The sequence below is a fragment of the Anomaloglossus baeobatrachus genome, chromosome 7 (assembly GCF_048569485.1).
Source record: "Anomaloglossus baeobatrachus isolate aAnoBae1 chromosome 7, aAnoBae1.hap1, whole genome shotgun sequence".
In the NCBI taxonomy this organism is placed as follows: Eukaryota; Metazoa; Chordata; class Amphibia; order Anura; family Aromobatidae; genus Anomaloglossus; species Anomaloglossus baeobatrachus.
This window is the reverse complement of record NC_134359.1, coordinates 15,322,030-15,345,581: the sequence shown is the minus strand read 5'-3', so window position 1 is coordinate 15,345,581 and position 23,552 is coordinate 15,322,030. Positions and strand designations below refer to the sequence as shown.

The following is a 23,552-nucleotide window of genomic DNA, read 5'->3' as shown; positions in this document are numbered from 1 at the left end:
CACCACTGTATTGCACACTCAAACTCATTGTTATTAAGCCATTATACTAGCAAACACTGAGTGAACTTAGTGGCATCCTAAACGTGGCTGTTGGACTTCTGTATTGTCCCACTAGTGCAAAGATATTTGCAGCACCTCTGCCTGCATTGCACACTCAAACTCATTGTTACTAAGCCATTATACTAGCAATTTATGCTGCCAGTTTAAGGGCCGTAGTTGCATTGTCAGGGGTAGTTATTGTTGTTTATTCTGCTGTTAATAAAGATAGACCACCGCTGCAATCTACACCACCTCTCCATTTTTACTACCACATTTTAAGTGCACAATCTTGACGCAATCAAAATGAGTGGCAAAATGACAGATGCTGGTGGAAAGGGGAAGAGGCGTGGTGGAAAAGGAAAAAAAGGGTTTGTCCGTGGGGAAGGTGGCAAAGCTCCATTAACATCTGCTGAAGATAGACCATCTACCAGCAAAAGTAAGATGTCTACTACTTACCGTGGACAATCCGATGTGCTCCCTTTTTTTTCGGACACGAACAACTGGAACAAAGGTAGATGATGGGCAAAAAAGGAAAATGCTTGAATGGATCTCAAGTGGTCCAACAAGTGCCCTCTCAGCCACCTCAACTACCGCATCCAAAAAACACCAGTCCTCTGAGTTGTCATCCCAATCAAACTTGCTTTCTCCCAGCTCTGAAGTCTCCATCAGCCCTGCACAGTATGGTGGAACTGAGATGGCTGAGTCTGCAGAGCTGTTCAGTCACACTATAGCCTGGGAATCAGAGGTCTGCTCCCAAGCTACAGTGAGTACAGACCAGGAAATGGTCTGCAGTGATGCCCAGAACCTTTGTGACTCAGATTCAGGCCGTGAGGACCAAGTTTCTGAGCATAATGTTGACCCTTTTTCACAAACTGTAACACCTGTTGTTATAGACAATGAGGAACATACTGATGACGATGAGACGCAGATACCAGATTGGGATGATAACTTAAATATTCGGTCAGGGCAAGAAGAGGCTCGGTCTGAGGGTGAGGGGAGTGCAAACACAACAATTGATGAGGAAGTTCTAGATCCCACCTACTGTCAACCTACAGTCAGGCACTCGAGGAGGTCAACAGAGGTGGTGGAGGAGGATGCAACTGATGACGAAGTTACCTTGCGGCTTCCTGGACAGAGTCGGAGTACTGGTAGCACGTCTACAACTGCATCCTCAGCCACCACTCTGCCTCTGAGCACTAGTCGGGGTGGATCAGCAGGTCGCATGCCCTCTAAGCCTTGCCTAGCCTGGTCCTTTTTTGACATAGCAAAAGATCGGCCAAATTATGTGATCTGTAAAGTTTGTCAGGAATCTGTTAGTAGAGGGAAAAACCTCAGCAGTTTGACAACTTCTTCCATGAATCGTCACATGAATAAATATCATATGTCCCAGTGGGAAGCTCACCGTGCTGCAATGCGGCCTAGCGGAGCGAACCATCCACCGCCTGCCCCTTCCAGTGCATCCGCGCGCTTTTCATCTTCTAGGACTGTGGGGACAGCTGTCACACCTGTTTTTCCACCCACAACTTCCACCACTGTAACCGCCACAGGCACTTTGCTTGGTAGGTCGTCAGTTGGTTTGGAAGGGGAAACAAGTGCGTGTGTACAGCTCTCTCAGACATCGATAGCACCAACGTTGGATGAAGACGACATCATGTCTCCGCCTGCACTTTCCTCACAAAGCTGCATTTTTCCAGGGACACCCTACTCAACACCGTCTACACACAGCAGCCAGATCTCTGTCCCTCAGATGTGGTCAAATAAAAGGCCATTTCCTGCGACCCATGACAAAGCTAAGAGGTTGACTCTATCCCTCTGTAAGCTGTTGGCTACCGAAATGCTGCCTTTCCGCCTAGTGGACACACAGGATTTTAGAGACCTTATGTCTGTCGCTGTGCCCCAGTACCAGATGCCCAGTCGCCACTACTTCTCTAAGAAAGGTGTGCCCGCGCTACACCAGCATGTCGCACACAACATCACCGCTTCCTTGAGAAACTCTGTGTGTGACAGGGTGCATTTAACCACCGATACTTGGACCAGTAAGCATGGACAGGGACGTTACATGTTGCTGACTGGGCACTGGGTAACTATGGTGATAGATGGTGAAGGGTCTGCTGCACAAGTCTTGCCGTCCCCATGACTTGTGTGTCAATCCTCTGTCTGTCCAAGTTCCGCCACTGCTTCTGCCTCCTCCACCTCATCTGGGTCCTCCACCTCCGCCCCAAGCCTGCCTGGTCAGGCCACCAGCGTTCTCACTGCGCAGAAGGAATCACGCACCCCTCATTACTATGCTGGCAGCAGAGCGCAATGGCATCAGGCGGTCTTTAGCTTGACATGTCTTGGAAATAGGAGTCACACAGCGGCTGAGTTGTGGGCAGCTCTGGAGACCGAGTTTAATAAATGGTTGTCTCCACTCAACCTGCAGCCTGGTAAGGCCGTGTGCGACAATGCTGCAAACCTGGGTGCGGCCCTTCGCCTGGGCAAGGTGACACACGTGCCTTGTATGGCTCACGTGTTGAACCTTGTTGTCCAGCAATTTTTAACACACTATCCCGGCCTAGATGGCCTTCTGACCAGGGCACAAAAACTGTCTGCTCACTTCCGCCGTTCAACCGCCGCAGCTGAGCGACTTGCATCGCTCCAGAAGTCTTTCGGCCTGCCGGTTCATCGCCTGAAATGTGATGTGCCGACACGCTGGAATTTGACTCTCCACATGTTACAGCGACTGTGGCAGCACCGCCGAGCCCTGGTGCAATACGTCATGACGTATAGCCTGGGCCAACGAGATGCAGAGGTGGGTCAGATCACCCTGATGGAGTGGTCTCAGATCAAGGACCTATGCACCCTTCTGCACAGTTTCGACATGGCGACGAATATGTTTAGCGCTGACAATGCCATTATCAGCATGACAATTCCAGTCATTTACATGCTGGAGCACACGCTAAACACTATTCGGAGTCAGGGGGTGGGACAACAGGAAGGGGAGGAACTACAGGAGGATTCATATGCGCAAGGGACAACAACATCACCAAGGTCCAGACGTTCATCATCACCAACGCAGCAGGCATGGGACCATGGGGGACAGGGATCAACAAGGGCGCATAGTAGCAGGCGAAATGTTGAGGAAGGTGCAGGAGAACATGAAGAAATGGAGGACGAACTGTCCATGGACATGGAAGACTCAGCGGATGAGGGAGACCTTGGTCAAATTTCTGTTGAAAGAGGTTGGAGGGAGATGTCAGAGGAAGAAAGAACGGTTAGCACCTCTATGCCACAAACACAGCGTGGACTTGGTCCGCATGGCTGCGCAAGACACATGAGTGCCTTCTTGTTGCACTACCTTCAACATGACCCTCGTATTGTCAAAATTAGAAGTGATGATGACTACTGGCTTGCCACACTATTAGATCCCCGGTACAAGTCCAAATTTTGTGACATAATTCCAGCCATAGAAAGGGACGCACGTATGCAGGAGTATCAGCAGAAGCCATAGAAAGGGACGCACGTATGCAGGAGTATCAGCAGAAGCCATAGAAAGGGACGCACGTATGCAGGAGTATCAGCAGAAGCCATAGAAAGGGACGCACGTATGCAGGAGTATCAGCAGAAGCCATAGAAAGGGACGCACGTATGCAGGAGTATCAGCAGAAGCCATAGAAAGGGACGCACGTATGCAGGAGTATCAGCAGAAGCCATAGAAAGGGACGCACGTATGCAGGAGTGTCAGCAGAAGCCATAGAAAGGGACGCACGTATGCAGGAGTATCAGCAGAAGCCATAGAAAGGGACGCACGTATGCAGGAGTATCAGCAGAAGCTGTTACTCGATCTTAGCTCGGCTTTTCCACCAAACAAACGTGCAGGTGCAGGGAGTGATTCTCCCAGTTGTAACTTGCCAAACATGGGACGGTCTCGTCATCTTCAACAGTCTACACGTACCAGTAGGACCGTATCTGGTGCTGGTAACAGCAATTTTATGGAATCTTTTCATAATTTTTTTAGACCGTCCTTTGCAAGGCCACCAGAGACAACAAGTCTGACACAAAGTCAACGGCTGGAGAGGATGATACAGGAGTATCTCCAAATGAACATCGATGCCATGACTTTGCAAATGGAGCCTTGCTCATTTTGGGCTTCAAATCTAGAAAAATGGCCAGAGCTCTCCAGTTACGCCTTGGAGATTTTGTCGTGTCCAGCTGCCAGCGTTGTCTCTGAACGTGTCTTCAGTGCTGCTGGGTGTGTGCTGACAGATAAGCGCACGCGTCTGTCCAGTGACAATGTGGACAGACTGACGTTCATCAAAATGAACAAGTCATGGAGCCACAAGGAATTTACTACCCCGGTGTCATCCTGGGGAGAGTAAAGGCTTGTGGATTTTGAATGTGCTTGATGCAAATCTAGCTGTGAAGTGTACAACTGGGGCACAACTGCTGCCACTGAAGGGGTGGGTGTGTGTGGGGCCCAATTTTTGGAAAAAAGGGAGACTCCGCTTGGAGTCACCTTGCGGTGTTTTACATGATTTTAGAAGGGCGTGCCATGCCTATATCTGTCTCCTCCTCTTTTTCCTTGTCCAGCTCTTTTGTTTTCACATGAGTATATTTCCTTTTCACTTTCCCATGTGTTTGTGTTGTGAGTTTTCACCTTTTGGACACCTTTGAGGGTGTTTTCTAGGTGTTTTTATGTGTTTGTGAATGCCTGCCATTGTTTCCTATGCGGTTCGAGTTCGATTCGTCGAACGTTCGCCGAACTGAACTCGAACGAGACCTCCGTTCGACGAACCGAACTCGAGCCGAACCACGGCCGGTTCGCTCATCTCTATTAGGGACTATATTCACTAGTGGCGTTTGTGCAGATTTTTTTTTTCCTGCAGCAAAAACAATATCTAAGTCTGACTGTACCAGCAAAAGTTATGCGATTTTAGAAATCTCCTGCCCATAAAGCTTGTTTCTGGTTGAATTTGAGATCTGCAGAATGTCATTTGGCTCAGCAGCTTTGCTGTTATTTCTCCCATAGATGGTAATCAGTTGATGCAAAAAAAAACCTCAAAAAATCAACCCCCCCCCCCCCCGCAACATAACGTTTCTAACTTCAGAGAAATCACAGATGTAATTCACCTGAAAAACGCAGAACAAAAAATATTTTTTTCCCCTTCGATGAATATGGATTAAGGAGATCATTCCTAAATGCTCTAATAAGAGCGAGCAATGAACAGATACTGAACCAGCAGGGGGTGATGGGAGATCTCCGCTCTGGAGCTGGTTACGTTGGACAGTAATAGGATTTGGATGTAAATTGTCTGACATTGACTTCTGCTCTGTTTGCAGATTGAATCAACTCAAAACTATAAATTCTATCAATAAAAGAAGTAAAAAAAATCCTAATTCAAATTATTTTAAATCTATAATAATAGTGTCACTGCCTCTTTATTTACTATAGGTGGGGATTGGGCGGCGGAGATGTGGGTGACACAGGGAGAATAACATTACCCTAAGACCCTCGCCTTAACAGATTGTTATTAGTAAGCGGAAAGGGAACAAAGACCCCACCAGCGAGAGCGGAGGAAACGCAACAATGAACTTGTGTTATTTCATCGCACTTCACCTCAAAGGCCTCTTAAAGGGACAGTACATGAAAATGTTTTGGATGTGGAATATTAAGGATGTATACCGTATGTTTGTAATTTAAATTTTGACTGATAGAACAGGAGGCTCCTCAGCTCCCTCTAGTGGAGACGTCTGGCAGCGCAGCCTTATAGCATCTGCAGCAGAGACGGAGCTCTGGATCTGAGTTCTAAGATATGTACAGTGCTGTGCAAATTGTGACAAAGCAAAATAAACACATTTTTGAATATTTAATAATAAAATGTTATAATGCACTGGTACATACCAATTTGAAAATCTCATATCTGCTAAAGGAGGACCTATTTGTTACTAAAATTGCTATGTAACAGTGCATTCTAACATTTTATTATTAAACATTCTAAAATGTGGGGGGTTTTTTGCTTTCTCCCAATTAATTTGCAGAGCACTGTATGATGAAATATTTATATGATTTATTATTTCTATTGTTCACTTAGTTTTGTTATTTTTATTCTCTGTCAGTTGCCCATTTTGAAATTTTCTTTTCAACTAACTTCAAGAGAAAGAAAGAAAAAAAAAAATTCTGTGATTTTAGAAATTCCAAAATGCAAAAAATAGGGCACGGTGATAACCTTTCCTAATGACCGGAGCCAGCAGCTTGGGGGTTAATGCAGCTATTCATGCCTAGCTCTTTTTTTTTTTTTTTTTAGTAACTTCCTTAGATTAAGTGGAATGTGGTGATTCAATTACAGCTGCAATTATCTGAGCTGAGCTCCATCTGTGGCTACTGTACATGTGGAGAATTTCCTGGCGTCTGGTCCTGCATCACCAGGGCCATCACTTGGTGACATACATGGTCCGGTCCCCGGTCGGCCGAGCTTCTAATGCAGAACAGAAGCTAGTGACACAAAAGAGCCTGAAATCAGCATCTCTTCCCTCCCGTCACCATCCTACGGGTAGAGGGTCACACACTGGCCACTCTCAGAAGACACGTGGTCCCCACAGCTGTGGCCAAAGGTTTCTCCCATGTGTCTGATAAAACTCACCCATTCAAGTCTTTGGGTGTGCAAAAAAAAACAATGGGATTCCCTACATAGCCACAGTGTAGCATTTGCTGTTCTTGGTGGATATATTGCAATTCTGTAAAATAGGAAACTAAATGATTTTGTAAATGTTCTGCTGCTGTACAGACACATGACAAGTGAGAAAAAAAATCAGCAGAGTTTTGTGGATGAAACTCTTGACGATATTTTAGATACTTATATGAACCAACCCACTCTGAAAACAAAATATCAACATTTTGGGTCCATGTTTGGGAAACTCTCCAGATCTCAGCTCTATTGAGAACCTGTGGGCAATTCAAAAAGCAACAAATGTAAACTCAGAAGTTTTGATAACTCCGAGTCCTGATGAGACAAGAACGGGTCACCACCGGTCAGGATCTGCCGAGAAGCCGATATCCAGCCGCTCGGCAGAGGGCAGAGGTCCGGAGAAATCGGGGGCAGTGCTGGGAAAATTCAGACCGTACAGAAACTTCATGTATTTGTCAATAACAATGTAACTTTTTAAATGTTGCTATGGTTACTGAAGTACAATTTTATAAACATCCAAAAGGATCCGAAAACACTGAAGCAGCAAAAAGTGAAAACGAAAATTTGCATTAGTCTGAAAACTTTTGGTTTGAATACGATTTCTCTAGATTGTTAGCTCTGTGGGTGATGAGCAACTTCAAATAAAACTTTGTCTAATTGATTATTTTTTTCTTATAGAATAGCCATGTCCTGACACTGGAGAACTAGATGATAAATTATCTCTGGGTGTCTTGTGTAAGGAGGAGTGGATTAAGGATAGCCAGGGCCCTGGCCAGTTTAGAGTGTGTAAGATCCCTCGTAACCCAATATATCATGTAACAAGTCACATTTTTTTTGCGGTAATGTGTAGGTCTTTTGATGAACTCAGAACTGTTCTGGTACACTTCTGTAGATGCAAGAATATTTCTCTATGTACAGCACTATACATAAGAAGAGAAGGTTACTATGTAATAAGGGACAGCACTATATGTAGCAAGGGGATTCTATGTAATAAGGGATGGTGCTGTGCATATGAAGAGCAGATGCTGCGTAATAAGGAAGGGTGCTATGCATACCCAGAGAGGACACTATGTAATAAGGGATGAGGCTATGCATAACGAGAGGACGTTATATAGTAAGGGATGATGCTATACATATTAAAAGTGGATGCTACGTAATACGGATTGGTACTATACATAACAAGAAAAGATGTTATGTACTGTAATAATGGTTAATGCTGTATATAATGATAGAATGCTATGCAATAAGGGTTGGTGGTATACATAACAAGATAACACTATCTAATAAGGGATGGTGATATACACAACAAGATGGGATACTGTGTAGTAAGAGTAAGGGTACCTTCACACTAAGCGATGCAGCAGCGATCCGACCAGCGATCTGACCTGGTCAGGATCGCTGCTGCATCGCTACATGGTCGCTGGTGAGCTGTCAAACAGGCAGATCTCACCAGCGACCAGTGAACAGCCCCCAGCCAGCAGCGACGTGCAAGCGACGTTGCGCTTGCACGGAGCCGCCGTCTGGAAGCTGCGGAGACTGGTAACTAAGGTAAACATCGGGTATGGTTACCCGATGTTTACATTAGTTACCAGTGTGAGCAGGGAGCAGGGAGCCGCGCACACTAAGCGCTGGCTCCTTGCTCTCCTAGCTACAGTACACATCGGGTTAATTAACCCGATGTGTAATGCAGCTACATGTGCAGAGAGCAGGGAGCCACGCACACTGAGCGCTGGCTCCTTGCTCTCCTAGCTGCTGTACACATCGGGTTAATTAACCCGATGTGTACAGCAGCTACATGTGCAGAGAGCCGGAGCCGGCAGCACAGGCAGCGTGAGAGCTGCGGAGGCTGGTAACTAAGGTAAATATCGGGTAACCACCTTGGTTACCCGATGTTTATCTTGGATACAGCTTACCTCAGCTGTCAGACGCCGGCTCCTGCTCCCTGCTCGCTTCATTTGTCGCTCTCTTGCTGTCACACACAGCGATCTGTGTGTCACAGCAGGAGAGCGGCTTTGAAGAAAACGAACCAGGGCTGTGTGTAACGAGCAGCGATCTCGCAGCAGGGGCCAGATCGCTGCTCAGTGTCACACACAGCGAGATCGCTAATGATGTCACTGCTGCGTCACAAAAAGCGTGACTCAGCAGCGATCTCGGCAGCGAGCTCGCTGTGTGTGAAGCACCCCTTAGTGCTTTGTATGATAAGTGAGGATGTTGTGCAATAAGGGTTGGTGCTAAACACACGAGGGTATGCTATGTAATAAGGGTTGATGCTATACACACGAGGGTATGCTATGTAATAAAGTTTGGTGCCATACACAAGAGGGTATGCTATGTAATAAGGGTTGATGCTATACACACGAGGGTATGCTATGTAATAAAGTTTGGTGCTATACACAAGAGGGTATGCTATGTAATAAGGGTTGATGCTATACACAAGAGGGTATGCTATGTAATAAGGGTTGATGCTACACACGAGGGTATGCTATGTAATAAGGGTTGATGCTACACACGAGGGTATGCTATGTAATAAGGGTTGATGCTACACACGAGGGTACGCTATGTAATAAGGGTTGATGCTACACACGAGGGTATGCTATGTAATAAGGGTTGATGCTATACACAAGAGAGTACGCTATGTAATAAAGTTTGGTGCTATACACAAGAGGGTATGCTATGTAATAAGGGTTGATGCTATACACATGAGGGTATGCTATGTAATAAAGTTTGGTGCTATACATAACAAGAGCGGACACTATATGATAAGGGAGGGTGCTATACATAACAAGACACCAGGTACTATTGGTTGGTGTTATACATAAAAAGAGAGGATGCTATGTAATAACGGACAGTGATATTTTACTATTTATTACAATTACTAAAGTATTACTGAATAAAGCTAGACATTGTAAACCTTTAAATGTGAATATGGAATGTATTAATAGGACAATTGATGAAATGGTTACATTATGATGTTGCGTTTTGACGCTTTCTTGGCGCTTTGTGTTGTTGGCTTTTCACCCATGTTGCAGTCGGGCTGGGTTCGCGGTGTTCAGGGCAACATGAAGCGAGTGGCTCTTGCTCTGCTGGAACCAGCCGGGGCCTGTTACATTGCTGTGTGCCCGGCCTGTTATGAAAGGAGCGCAGGGTTGATCCTAACCAAAACTTGTTATTTCCTGTGCTAAATCTCCCTGCCTTATGTCAGGTGCAGCCGCTCAGACCAAGGACAAAGCTTGGATTGTGAGGGCAGGAGCGGACAGGGCAGAACACGCATTTGGGGTATTATAAAGCGCCCTCAAATTTTGCGGCTTTCTTGTAATGTTGATTGAATAGAGCCCAAGTCTCTGATTACAGTTTAAAAGGTGTAAAAGTAAATCGCACAAGTCAAGAAAGTGGGAGCGGTGCCTGGAAAACGTCCATTTCTTTGCTGATTAAATACTTGTTACACTCACATTCATGTCTGTTTATCTTTGTAGATAAATAAACTTTATTTTTCTTACACATACACATTCCATGTTACATGTTACAACGTTGGATCCCTGAAGCCACCACAAGGTGGAGCTACTGTCTATGGAGAAGTCCATGCAATAAGTTCCGATCTCCCCCTAGTGGTGGCTGCAGGTGCAGCAATGAGACAACTACACGTCTAATCAGCTGTATATCACAATATCCTCTCATTACCTGCCTGTAATGTCATCCTGCGGCTATGTATACAGCCAGAATCATCTCTGCCTTTATATAGATGCAATGTACCAAGAATGCAGAAATTGTAACAGAACATTTCAGGGAGATAAGTAAGAAAAGTGTAAGAAAGAACTGTGATTCCAGAGACTTCACAAGTGCACATGTACAGAGGACAAATCCTAAGTGTGCCGGGATGAGAATCTCCCGCATACTATGTGTGATGGGATGAGAATCTCCTGTATATTATGTGTGATGGGATGAGAATCTCCTGTATACGATGTGTGATGGGATGAGAATCTCCTGTATATTATGTGTGATGGGATGAGAATCTCCTGTATACTATGTGTGATGGGATGAGAATCTCCTGTATACTATGTGTGATGGGATGAGAATCTCCTGTATACTATGTGTGATGGGATGAGAATCTCCTGTATACTATGTGTGATGGGATGAGAATCTCCTGTATACTATGTGTGATGGGATGAGAATCTCCTGTATATTATGTGTGATGGATGACAATCTCCTGTATACTATGTGTGATGGGATGAGAATCTCCTGTGTATACTATGTGTGATGAATGAGAATCTCCTGTGTATACTATGTGTGATGGGATGAGAATCTCCTGTGTATACTATGTGTGATGGATGAGAATCTCTTGTGTATACTATGTGTGATGGATGAGAATCTCCTGTATATTATGTGTGATGTGATGAGAATCTCCTGTATACTATGTGTGATGGTATGAGACTCTCCTGTATACTATGAGTGATGGGGTGAGAATCTCCTGTGCATACTATGTGTGATGGGGTGAGAATCTCCTGTATACTATGTGTGATGGGGTGAGAATCTCCTGTATACTATGTGTGATGGGATGAGAATCTCCTGTGTATACTATGTGTGATGGCATGAGAATCTCTTGTGTATACTATGTGTGATGAATGAGAATCTCCGGTGTATACTATGTGTGATGGGATGAGAATCTCCTGTGTATACTATGTGTGATGGGATGAGAATCTCTTGTGTATACTATGTGTGATGGATGAGAATCTCCTGTGTATACTATGTGTGATGGGATGAGAATCTCTTGTGTATACTATGTGTGATGGATGAGAATCTCCGGTGTATACTATGTGTGATGGGATGAGAATCTCCTGTGTATACTATGTGTGATGGGATGAGAATCTCTTGTGTATACTATGTGTGATGGATGAGAATCTCCTGTGTATACTATGTGTGATGGGATGAGAATCTCCTGTATATTATGTGTGTTGGCATGAGAATCTCCTGTGTTTATTATGTGTGATGGGATGAGAATCTCCTGTGTATACTATGTGTGATGGGATGAGAATCTCCTGTATACTATGTGTGATTGGGTGAGAATCTCCTGTGCATACTATGTGTGATGGGGTGAGAATCTCCTGTATACTATGTGTGATGGGGTGAGAATCTCCTGTATACTATGTGTGATGGGGTGAGAATCTCCTGTATACTATGTGTGATGGATGATAATCTTCTGTGTGTACTATGTGTGATGGATGAGAATCTCCTGTGTATTATGTGTGATGGGATGAGAATCTCCTGTATATTGTGTGTGATGGGATGAGAATCTCCTGTATATTATGTGTGATGGGATGAGAATCTCCTGTATACTATGTGTGATGGGATGAGTATCTCCTGTATACTATGTGTGATGGGATGAGAATCTCCTGTGCATTATGTGTGATGGGATGAGAATCTCCTGTGTATTATGTGTGATGGGATGAGAATCTCCCATGTATACTATGTGTGATGGGATGAGAATCTCCTGTGTATACTATGTGTGATGGGATGAGAATCTCCCGTGTATACTATGTGTGATGGGATGAGAATCTCCTGTGTATTGTGTGATGGGATGAGAATCTCCTGTGTATTATGTGTGATGGGATGAGAATCTCCTGTATACTATGTGTGATGGGATGAGAATCTCCTGTATACTATGTGTGATGGATGATAATCTTCTGTGTGTACTATGTGTGATGGATGAGAATCTCCTGTGTATTATGTGTGATGGGATGAGAATCTCCTGTATATTGTGTGTGATGGGATGAGAATCTCCTGTATACTATGTGTGATGGGATGAGAATCTCCTGTATACTATGTGTGATGGGATGAGAATCTCCTGTATATTATGTGTGATGGGATGAGAATCTCCTGTATATTATGTGTGATGGATGACAATCTCCTGTATACTATGTGTGATGGGATGAGAATCTCCTGTGTATACTATGTGTGATGAATGAGAATCTCCTGTGTATACTATGTGTGATGGGATGAGAATCTCCTGTGTATACTATGTGTGATGGGATGAGAATCTCCTGTATATTATGTGTGATGGGATGAGAATCTCCTGTATACTATGTGTGATGGTATGAGACTCTCCTGTATACTATGAGTGATGGGGTGAGAATCTCCTGTGCATACTATGTGTGATGGGGTGAGAATCTCCTGTATACTATGTGTGATGGGGTGAGAATCTCCTGTATACTATGTGTGATGGGATGAGAATCTCCTGTGTATACTATGTGTGATGGCATGAGAATCTCTTGTGTATACTATGTGTGATGAATGAGAATCTCCGGTGTATACTATGTGTGATGGGATGAGAATCTCCTGTGTATACTATGTGTGATGGGATGAGAATCTCTTGTGTATACTATGTGTGATGGATGAGAATCTCCTGTGTATACTATGTGTGATGGGATGAGAATCTCCTGTATATTATGTGTGTTGGCATGAGAATCTCCTGTGTTTATTATGTGTGATGGGATGAGAATCTCCTGTGTATACTATGTGTGATGGGATGAGAATCTCCTGTATACTATGTGTGATTGGGTGAGAATCTCCTGTGCATACTATGTGTGATGGGGTGAGAATCTCCTGTATACTATGTGTGATGGGGTGAGAATCTCCTGTATACTATGTGTGATGGATGAGAATCTCCTGTGTATTATGTGTGATGGGATGAGAATCTCCTGTATATTGTGTGTGATGGGATGAGAATCTCCTGTATACTATGTGTGATGGGATGAGAATCTCCTGTATACTATGTGTGATGGGATGAGAATCTCCTGTATACTATGTGTGATGGGATGAGTATCTCCTGTATACTATGTGTGATGGGATGAGAATCTCCTGTGCATTATGTGTGATGGGATGAGAATCTCCTGTGTATTATGTGTGATGGGATGAGAATCTCCCATGTATACTATGTGTGATGGGATGAGAATCTCCTGTGTATACTATGTGTGATGGGATGAGAATCTCCCGTGTATACTATGTGTGATGGGATGAGAATCTCCTGTGTATTGTGTGATGGGATGAGAATCTCCTGTGTATTATGTGTGATGGGATGAGAATCTCCTGTATACTATGTGTGATGGGATGAGAATCTCCTGTATACTATGTGTGATGGATGATAATCTTCTGTGTGTACTATGTGTGATGGATGAGAATCTCCTGTGTATTATGTGTGATGGGATGAGAATCTCCTGTATATTGTGTGTGATGGGATGAGAATCTCCTGTATACTATGTGTGATGGGATGAGAATCTCCTGTATACTATGTGTGATGGGATGAGTATCTCCTGTATACTATGTGTGATGGGATGAGTATCTCCTGTATACTATGTGTGATGGGATGAGAATCTCCTGTATACTATGTGTGATGGGATGAGAATCTCCTGTATACTATGTGTGATGGGATGAGAATCTCCTGTATACTATGTGTGATGGGATGAGTATCTCCTGTATACTATGTGTGATGGGATGAGAATCTCCTGTGCATTATGTGTGATGGGATGAGAATCTCCTGTGTATTATGTGTGATGGGATGAGAATCTCCCATGTATACTATGTGTGATGGGATGAGAATCTCCCGTGTATACTATGTGTGATGGGATGAGAATCTCCCGTGTATACTATGTGTGATGGGATGAGAATCTCCCGTGTATACTATGTGTGATGGGATGAGAATCTCCTGTGTATTATGTGTGATGGGATGAGAATCTCCTGTATACTATGTGTGATGGGATGAGAATCTCCTGTGCATTATGTGTGATGGGATGAGAATCTCCTGTGTATACTATGTGTGATGGGATGAGAATCTCCCGTGTATACTATGTGTGATGGGATGAGAATCTCCTGTGTATTGTGTGATGGGATGAGAATCTCCTGTGTATTATGTATGATGGGATGAGAATCTCCTGTATATTATGTGTGATGGGATGAGAATCTCCTGTGTATACTATGTGTGATGGGATGAGAATCTCCTGTGTATATTATGTGTGATGGGGTGGAATCTCCAGGACTGTAATGCCGCTGTGTACAGAGTCCGGGGTATTTGTTTATGGCTCATGTGTTACACTGCGCTGCTGGCTGTTGTATATGGCTCATGTGTTACACTGTACACTGCTGCCTGTTGTATATGGCTCATGTGTTACACTGTACACTGCTGCCTGTTGTATATGGCTCATGTGTTACACTGTACGCTGCTGCCTGTTGTATATGGCTCTTGTGTTATACTGCGCTGCTGCCTGTTGTATATGGCTCATGTGTTACACTGCGCTGCTGCCTGTTGTATATTGCTTATGTGTTACACTGTACGCTGCTGCCTGTTGTATATGGCTCATGTGTTACACTGTATGCTGCTGCCTGTTGTATATGGCTCATGTGTTACACTGCGCTGCTGCCTGTTGTATATGGCTCATGTGCTACACTGCGCTGCTGACTGTTGTATATGGCTTATGTGTTACACTGTGCTGCTGCCTGTTGTATATGGCTCATGTGTTACACTGTGCTGCTGCCTGTTGTATATGGCTTATGTGTTACACTGTATGCTGCTGCCTGTTGTATATGGCTCATGTGTTACACTGCGCTGCTGCCTGTTGTATATGGCTTATGTGTTACACTGTACGCTGCTGCCTGTTTTATATGGCTCATGTGTTACACTGTATGCTGCTGCCTGTTGTATATGGCTCATGTGTTACACTGCGCTGCTGCCTGTTGTATATGGCTCATGTGCTACACTGCGCTGCTGACTGTTGTATATGGCTTATGTGTTACACTGTGCTGCTGCCTGTTGTATATGGCTCATGTGTTACACTGTGCTGCTGCCTGTTGTATATGGCTTATGTGTTACACTGTATGCTGCTGCCTGTTGTATATGGCTCATGTGTTACACTGCGCTGCTGCCTGTTGTATATGGCTCATGTGTTACACTGTACGCTGCTGCCTGTTGTATATGGCTCATGTGTTACACTGTATGCTGCTGCCTGTTGTATATGGCTCATGTGTTACACTGCGCTGCTGACTGTTGTATATGGCTTATGTGTTACACTGTACGCTGCTGCCTGTTGTATATGGCTCATGTGTTACACTGTATGCTGCTGCCTGTTGTATATGGCTCATGTGTTACACTGCGCTGCTGCCTGTTGTATATGGCTCATGTGTTACACTGCGCTGCTGCCTGTTGTATATGGCTTATGTGTTACACTGTACGCTGCTGCCTGTTGTATATGGCTCATGTGTTACACTGTATGCTGCTGCCTGTTGTATATAGGTTATGTGTTACACTGCGCTGCTGCCTGTTGTATATGGCTCTTGTGTTACACTGCGCTGCTGCCTGTTGTATATGGCTCATGTGTTACACTATACTCTGATGCCTGTTGTATATCGCTTATGTGTTACACTGCGCTGCTGCCTGTTGTATATGGCTTATGTGTTACACTGTGTGCTGCTGCCTGTTGTATATGGCTCTTGTGTTACACTGTGCGCTGCTGCCTGTTGTATATGGCTCATGTGTTACACTGTGCGCTGCTGCCTGTTGTATATGGCTCATGTGTTACACTGTGCGCTGCTGCCTGTTGTATATGGCTCATGTGTTACACTGTACGCTGCTGCCTGTTGTATATGCCTCTTGTGTTACACTGCGCTGCTGCCTGTTGTATATGGCTCTTGTGTTACACTGCGCTGCTGCCTGTTGTATATGGCTCATGTGTTACACTGTGTGCTGCTGCCTGTTGTATATGGCTCATGTGTTACACTGCGCTGCTGCCTGTTGTATATGGCTCATGTGTTACACTGCGCTGCTGCCTGTTGTATATGGCTCATGTGTTACACTATACTCTGATGCCTGTTGTATATCGCTTATGTGTTACACTGCGCTGCTGCCTGTTGTATATGGCTTATGTGTTACACTGTGTGCTGCTGCCTGTTGTATATGGCTCTTGTGTTACACTGTGCGCTGCTGCCTGTTGTATATGGCTCATGTGTTACACTGTGCGCTGCTGCCTGTTGTATATGGCTCATGTGTTACACTGTGCGCTGCTGCCTGTTGTATATGGCTCATGTGTTACACTGTACGCTGCTGCCTGTTGTATATGGCTCATGTGTTACACTGTACGCTGCTGCCTGTTGTATATGGCTCATGTGCTACACTGCGCTGCTGCCTGTTGTATATGGCTCATGTGTTACACTATACTCTGATGCCTGTTGTATATCGCTTATGTGTTACACTGCGCTGCTGCCTGTTGTATATGGCTTATGTGTTACACTGTGTGCTGCTGCCTGTTGTATATGGCTCATGTGTTACACTGTGTGCTGCTGCCTGTTGTATATGGCTCATGTGTTACACTGCGCTGCTGCCTGTTGTATATGGCTCATGTGTTACACTATACTCTGATGCCTGTTGTATATCGCTTATGTGTTACACTGCGCTGCTGCCTGTTGTATATGGCTTATGTGTTACACTGTGTGCTGCTGCCTGTTGTATATGGCTCTTGTGTTACACTGTGCGCTGCTGCCTGTTGTATATGGCTCATGTGTTACACTGTGCGCTGCTGCCTGTTGTATATGGCTCATGTGTTACACTGTGCGCTGCTGCCTGTTGTATATGGCTCATGTGTTACACTGTACGCTGCTGCCTGTTGTATATGGCTCATGTGTTACACTGTACGCTGCTGCCTGTTGTATATGGCTCATGTGTTACACTGCGCTGCTGCCTGTTGTATATGGCTCTTGTGTTACACTGTGCTGCTGCCTGTTGTATATGGCTCATGTGTTACACTGTGCTGCTGCCTGTTGTATATGGCTCATGTGTTACACTGTACGCTGCTGCCTGTTGTATATGGCTCATGTGTTACACTGTACGCTGCTGCCTGTTGTATATGGCTCATGTGTTACACTGTGCGCTGCTGCCTGTTGTATATGGCTCATGTGTTACACGCCGCTGCTGCCTATTGTATATGGCTCATGTGTTACACTGCGCTGCTGACTGTTGTATATGGCTCATGTGTTACACTGCGCTGCTGACTGTTGTATATGGCTCATGTGCTACACTGCGCTGCTGCCTGTTGTATATGGCTCATGTGTTACACTGTGCTGCTGCCTGTTGTATATGGCTCATGTGTTACACTGCGCTGCTGCCTGTTGTATATGGCTCATGTGTTACACTATACTCTGATGCCTGTTGTATATCGCTTATGTGTTACACTGCGCTGCTGCCTGTTGTATATGGCTTATGTGTTACACTGTGTGCTGCTGCCTGTTGTATATGGCTCTTGTGTTACACTGTGCGCTGCTGCCTGTTGTATATGGCTCATGTGTTACACTGTGCGCTGCTGCCTGTTGTATATGGCTCATGTGTTACACTGTGCGCTGCTGCCTGTTGTATATGGCTCATGTGTTACACTGTACGCTGCTGCCTGTTGTATATGGCTCATGTGTTACACTGTACGCTGCTGCCTGTTGTATATGGCTCATGTGCTACACTGCGCTGCTGCCTGTTGTATATGGCTCATGTGTTACACTGCGCTGCTGCCTGTTGTATATGGCTCATGTGTTACACTATGTGCTGCTGCCTGTTGTATATGGCTGTGTTACACTGTGCGCTGCTGCCTGTTGTATATGGCTCATGTGTTACACTGCGCTGCTGCCTGTTGTATATGGCTCTTGTGTTACACTGCGCTGCTGCCTGTTGTATATGGCTGTGTTATACTGCGCTGCTGCCTGTTGTATATGGCTCTTGTGTTACACTGCGCTGCTGCCTGTTGTATATGGCTCATGTGTTACACTGCGCTGCTGCCTGTTGTATATGGCTGTGTTACACTGCGCTGCTGCCTGTTGTATATGGCTCTTGTGTTACACTGCGCTGCTGCCTGTTGTATATGCCTCTTGTGTTACACTGCGCTGCTGCCTGTTGTATATGGCTCTTGTGTTACACTGCGCTGCTGCCTGTTGTATATGGCTCATGTGTTACACTGTGTGCTGCTGCCTGTTGTATATGGCTCATGTGTTACACTGCGCTGCTGCCTGTTGTATATGGCTCATGTGTTACACTATACTCTGATGCCTGTTGTATATCGCTTATGTGTTACACTGCGCTGCTGCCTGTTGTATATGGCTTATGTGTTACACTGTGTGCTGCTGCCTGTTGTATATGGCTCTTGTGTTACACTGTGCGCTGCTGCCTGTTGTATATGGCTCATGTGTTACACTGTGCGCTGCTGCCTGTTGTATATGGCTCATGTGTTACACTGTGCGCTGCTGCCTGTTGTATATGGCTCATGTGTTACACTGTACGCTGCTGCCTGTTGTATATGGCTCATGTGTTACACTGTACGCTGCTGCCTGTTGTATATGGCTCATGTGCTACACTGCGCTGCTGCCTGTTGTATATGGCTCATGTGTTACACTGTACGCTGCTGCCTGTTGTATATGGCTCATGTGTTACACTGTACGCTGCTGCCTGTTGTATATGGCTCATGTGTTACACTGTGTGCTGCTGCCTGTTGTATATGGCTCATGTGTTACACTGTACGCTGCTGCCTGTTGTATATGGCTCATGTGTTACACTGTGCTGCTGCCTGTTGTATATGGCTCATGTGTTACACTGTACGCTGCTGCCTGTTGTATATGGCTCATGTGTTACACTGCGCTGCTGCCTGTTGTATATGGCTCATGTGTTACACTATGTGCTGCTGCCTGTTGTATATGGCTGTGTTACACTGTGCGCTGCTGCCTGTTGTATATGGCTCATGTGTTACACTGCGCTGCTGCCTGTTGTATATGGCTCATGTGTTACACTGCGCTGCTGCCTGTTGTATATGGCTGTGTTACACTGCGCTGCTGCCTGTTGTATATGGCTCTTGTGTTACACTGCGCTGCTGCCTGTTGTATATGGCTCTTGTGTTACACTGCGCTGCTGCCTGTTGTATATGGCTCTTGTGTTACACTGCGCTGCTGCCTGTTGTATATGGCTCATGTGTTACACTGTGTGCTGCTGCCTGTTGTATATGGCTCATGTGTTACACTGCGCTGCTGCCTGTTGTATATGGCTCTTGTGTTACACTGCGCTGCTGCCTGTTGTATATGGCTCATGTGTTACACTGCGCTGCTGGCTGTTGTGTATGGCTCATGTGTTACACTGCGCTGCTGCCTGTTGTATATGGCTCTTGTGTTACACTGCGCTGCTGGCTGTTGTGTATGGCTCATGTGTTACACTGCGCTGCTGCCTGTTGTATATGACTCTTGTGTTACACTGCGCTGCTGCCTGTTGTATATGGCTCATGTGTTACACTGCGCTGCTGCCTGTTGTATATGGCTGTGTTACACTGCGCTGCTGCCTGTTGTATATGGCTGTGTTACACTGCGCTGCTGCCTGTTGTATATGGCTCATGTGTTACACTGTACACTGCTGCCTGTTGTATATGGCTGTGTTACACTGCGCTGCTGCCTATTGTTTATGGCTCATGTGTTACACTGCGCTGCTGCCTGTTGTATTTGGCTCATGTGTTACACTGTACACTGCTGCCTGTTGTATTTGGCTCATGTGTTACACTGTACACTGCTGCCTGTTGTATATGGCTGTGTTACACTGCGCTGCTGCCTGTTGTATATGGCTGTGTTACACTGCGCTGCTGCCTGTTGTATATGGCTCATGTGTTACACTGTACACTGATTCCTGTTGTATATGGCTCATGTGTTACACTGTACACTGCTGCCTGTTGTATATAGCTCATGTGTTACACTGCGCTGCTGCTAGTTGTATATGGCTCTTGTGTTACACTGCGCTGCTGCCTGTTGTATATGGCTCTTGTGTTACACTGCGCTGCTGCCTGTTGTATATGGCTCTTGTGTTACACTGCGCTGCTGCCTGTTGTATATGGCTCGTGTTACACTACGCTGCTGCCTGTTGTATATGGCTCTTGTGTTACACTGCGCTGCTGCCTGTTGTATATGGCTGTGTTATACTGCGCTGCTGCCTGTTGTATATGGCTGTGTTACACTTCGCTGCTGCCTGTTGTATATGGCTGTGTTACACTGCGCTGCTGCCTGTTGTATATGGCTCTTGTGTTACACTGCGCTGTTGCCTGTTGTATATGGCTCTTGTGTTACACTGCGCTGCTGCCTGTTGTATATGGCTCATGTGTTACACTGTGCTGCTGCCTGTTGTATATGGCTGTGTTACACTGCGCTGCTGCCTGTTGTATATGGCTCTTGTGTTACACTGCGCTGCTGCCTGTTGTATATGGCTCTTGTGTTACACTGCGCTGCTGCCTGTTGTATATGGCTCTTGTGTTACACTGCGCGGCTGCCTGTTGTATATGGCTCATGTGTTACACTGTGTGCTGCTGCCTGTTGTATATGGCTCTTGTGTTACACTGCGCTGCCGCCTGTTGTATATGGCTCTTGTGTTACACTGCGCTGCTGCCTGTTGTATATGGCTCATGTGTTACACTGCACTGCTGCCTGTTGTATATGGCTCATGTGTTACACTGCGCTGCTGCCTGTTGTATATGGCTCATGTGTTACACTGCGCTGCTGCCTGTTGTATATGGCTCATGTGTTACACTGCGCTGCTGCCTGTTGTATATAGGTTATGTGTTACACTGCGCTGCTGCCTGTTGTATATGGCTCTTGTGTTACACTGCGCTGCTGCCTGTTGTATATGGCTCTTGTGTTACACTGCGCTGCTGCCTGTTGTATATGGCTCTTGTGTTACACTGTGCTGCTGCCTGTTGTATATGGCTGTGTTACACTGCGCTGCTGCCTGTTGTATATGGCTCTTGTGTTACACTGCGCTGCTGCCTGTTGTATATGGCTCTTGTGTTACACTGTGCTGCTGACTGTTGTATATGGCTCATGTGTTACACTGCGCTGCTGCCTGTTGTATATGGCTGTGTTACACTGCGCTGCTGCCTGTTGTATGTGGCTCTTGTGTTACACTGCGCTGCTGCCTGTTGTATATGGCTCTTGTGTTACACTGCGCTGCTGCCTGTTGTATATGGCTCTTGTGTTACACTGCGCTGCTGCCTGTTGTATATGGCTCTTGTGTTACACTGCGCTGCTGCCTGTTGTATATGGCTCTTGTGTTACACTGCGCTGCTGCCTGTTGTATATGGCTCTTGTGTTACACTGCGCTGCTGCCTGTTGTATATGGCTCTTGTGTTACACTGCGCTGCTGCCTGTTGTATATGGCTCTTGTGTTACACTGCGCTGCTGCCTGTTGTATATGGCTCTTGTGTTACACTGCGCTGCTGCCTGTTGTATATGGCTCTTGTGTTACACTGCGCTGCTGCCTGTTGTATATGGCTCTTGTGTTACACTGCGCTGCTGTCTGTTGTATATGGCTCTTGTGTTACACTGTATGCTGCTGCCTGTTGTATATGGCTCTTGTGTTACACTGTATGCTGCTGCCTGTTGTATATGGCTGTGTTACACTGCGCTGCTGCCTGTTGTATATGGCTGTGTTACACTGCGCTGCTGCCTGTTGTATATGGCTGTGTTACACTGCGCTGCTGCCTGTTGTATATGGCTCTTGTGTTACACTGCGCTGCTGTCTGTTGTATATGGCTCTTGTGTTACACTGTATGCTGCTGCCTGTTGTATATGGCTGTGTTACACTGCGCTGCTGCCTGTTGTATATGGCTGTGTTACACTGCGCTGCTGCCTGTTGTATATGGCTGTGTTACACTGCGCTGCTGCCTGTTGTATATGGCTCTTGTGTTACACTGCGCTGCTGCCTGTTGTATATGCCTCTTGTGTTACACTGCGCTGCTGTCTGTTGTATATGGCTCTTGTGTTACACTGTATGCTACTGCCTGTTGTATATGGCTCATGTGTTACACTGCGCTGCTGCCTGTTGTATATGGCTGTGTTACACTGCGCTGCTGCCTGTTGTATATGGCTGTGTTACACTGCGCTGCTGCCTGTTGTATATGGCTCTTGTGTTACACTGCGCTGCTGCCTGTTGTATATGGCTCTTGTGTTACACTGCGCTGCTGCCTGTTGTATATGGCTCTTGTGTTACACTGCGCTGCTGCCTGTTGTACATGGCTCTTGTGTTACACTGCGCTGCTGCCTGTTGTATATGGCTGTGTTACACTGCGCTGCTGCCTGTTGTATATGGCTCTTGTGTTACACTGCGCTGCTGCCTGTTGTATATGGCTGTTGTGTTACACTGCGCTGCTGCCTGTTGTATATGGCTGTTGTGTTACACTGCGCTGCTGCCTGTTGTATATGGCTGTTGTGTTACACTGCGCTGCTGCCTGTTGTACATGTTGTATATGGGGCAGTGATTATTGTGCGCAGTCGTGTCCTAATAATTCAGGAAAGGACACGGATTTGTTTCCTTTCCCAAAATCTCTGATGCCGGATTCCTGGGGCGCGTGGTAGGGATTATGGAGCTTGTTTGTTTTCACATTTTGTCTAATTTGGAGATGTGAGGCCCCCGGTGTCTGAGCCTGAAGATTCCCTCTTACTGTATAATGGAAGTGATGTGCGCCGATGTCTGCAGCGCCCCCCGCAGGGACCGCTGAGGGCACGAGGTGAGGGGCAGCATGCACTCAATATTCATATTTTGTGGAGACGCTTTTACATCTTGCATTCTTCTCTTTCAGTCTGCAGACTGTCATGTCACCGCAAGTGTGAAGCCAAGGTAAGAGCCCTGTTATTACTGTATGAGCGGCGCACGGAGGCCGGGACAGAACGACTCCGTCACTTATGGCGGGTTTATTGTATGTGACATGTTGTTGTTGCTCTGCTCCACTTCTCCGGCAAATAGAATCTATTACTAACCCAAATCTGTCACAATCTGAAAGCCGCATAACGTAGCGGCAGAGACCCTGATTG

At 45.8% G+C, this 23,552-nt stretch overlaps 1 protein-coding gene across 12 annotated transcripts in view; it reads left to right on the top strand.

The window, feature by feature from the left end:
* Positions 1–23,552, top strand: part of TNS1 (tensin 1) — a 483,060-nt gene that overhangs the window by 177,530 nt on the left and 281,978 nt on the right. For 11 of the 12 annotated variants that reach the window (XM_075317053.1, XM_075317048.1, XM_075317047.1 and 8 more), the window contains exon 3: positions 23,321–23,358. In XM_075317053.1, the coding sequence (XP_075173168.1) occupies positions 23,321–23,358 (38 nt within the window). Of the gene's footprint in view, positions 1–23,187; positions 23,249–23,320; positions 23,359–23,552 lie in introns of those variants that run through there. The other variant, XM_075317058.1, reaches the window with a different exon arrangement.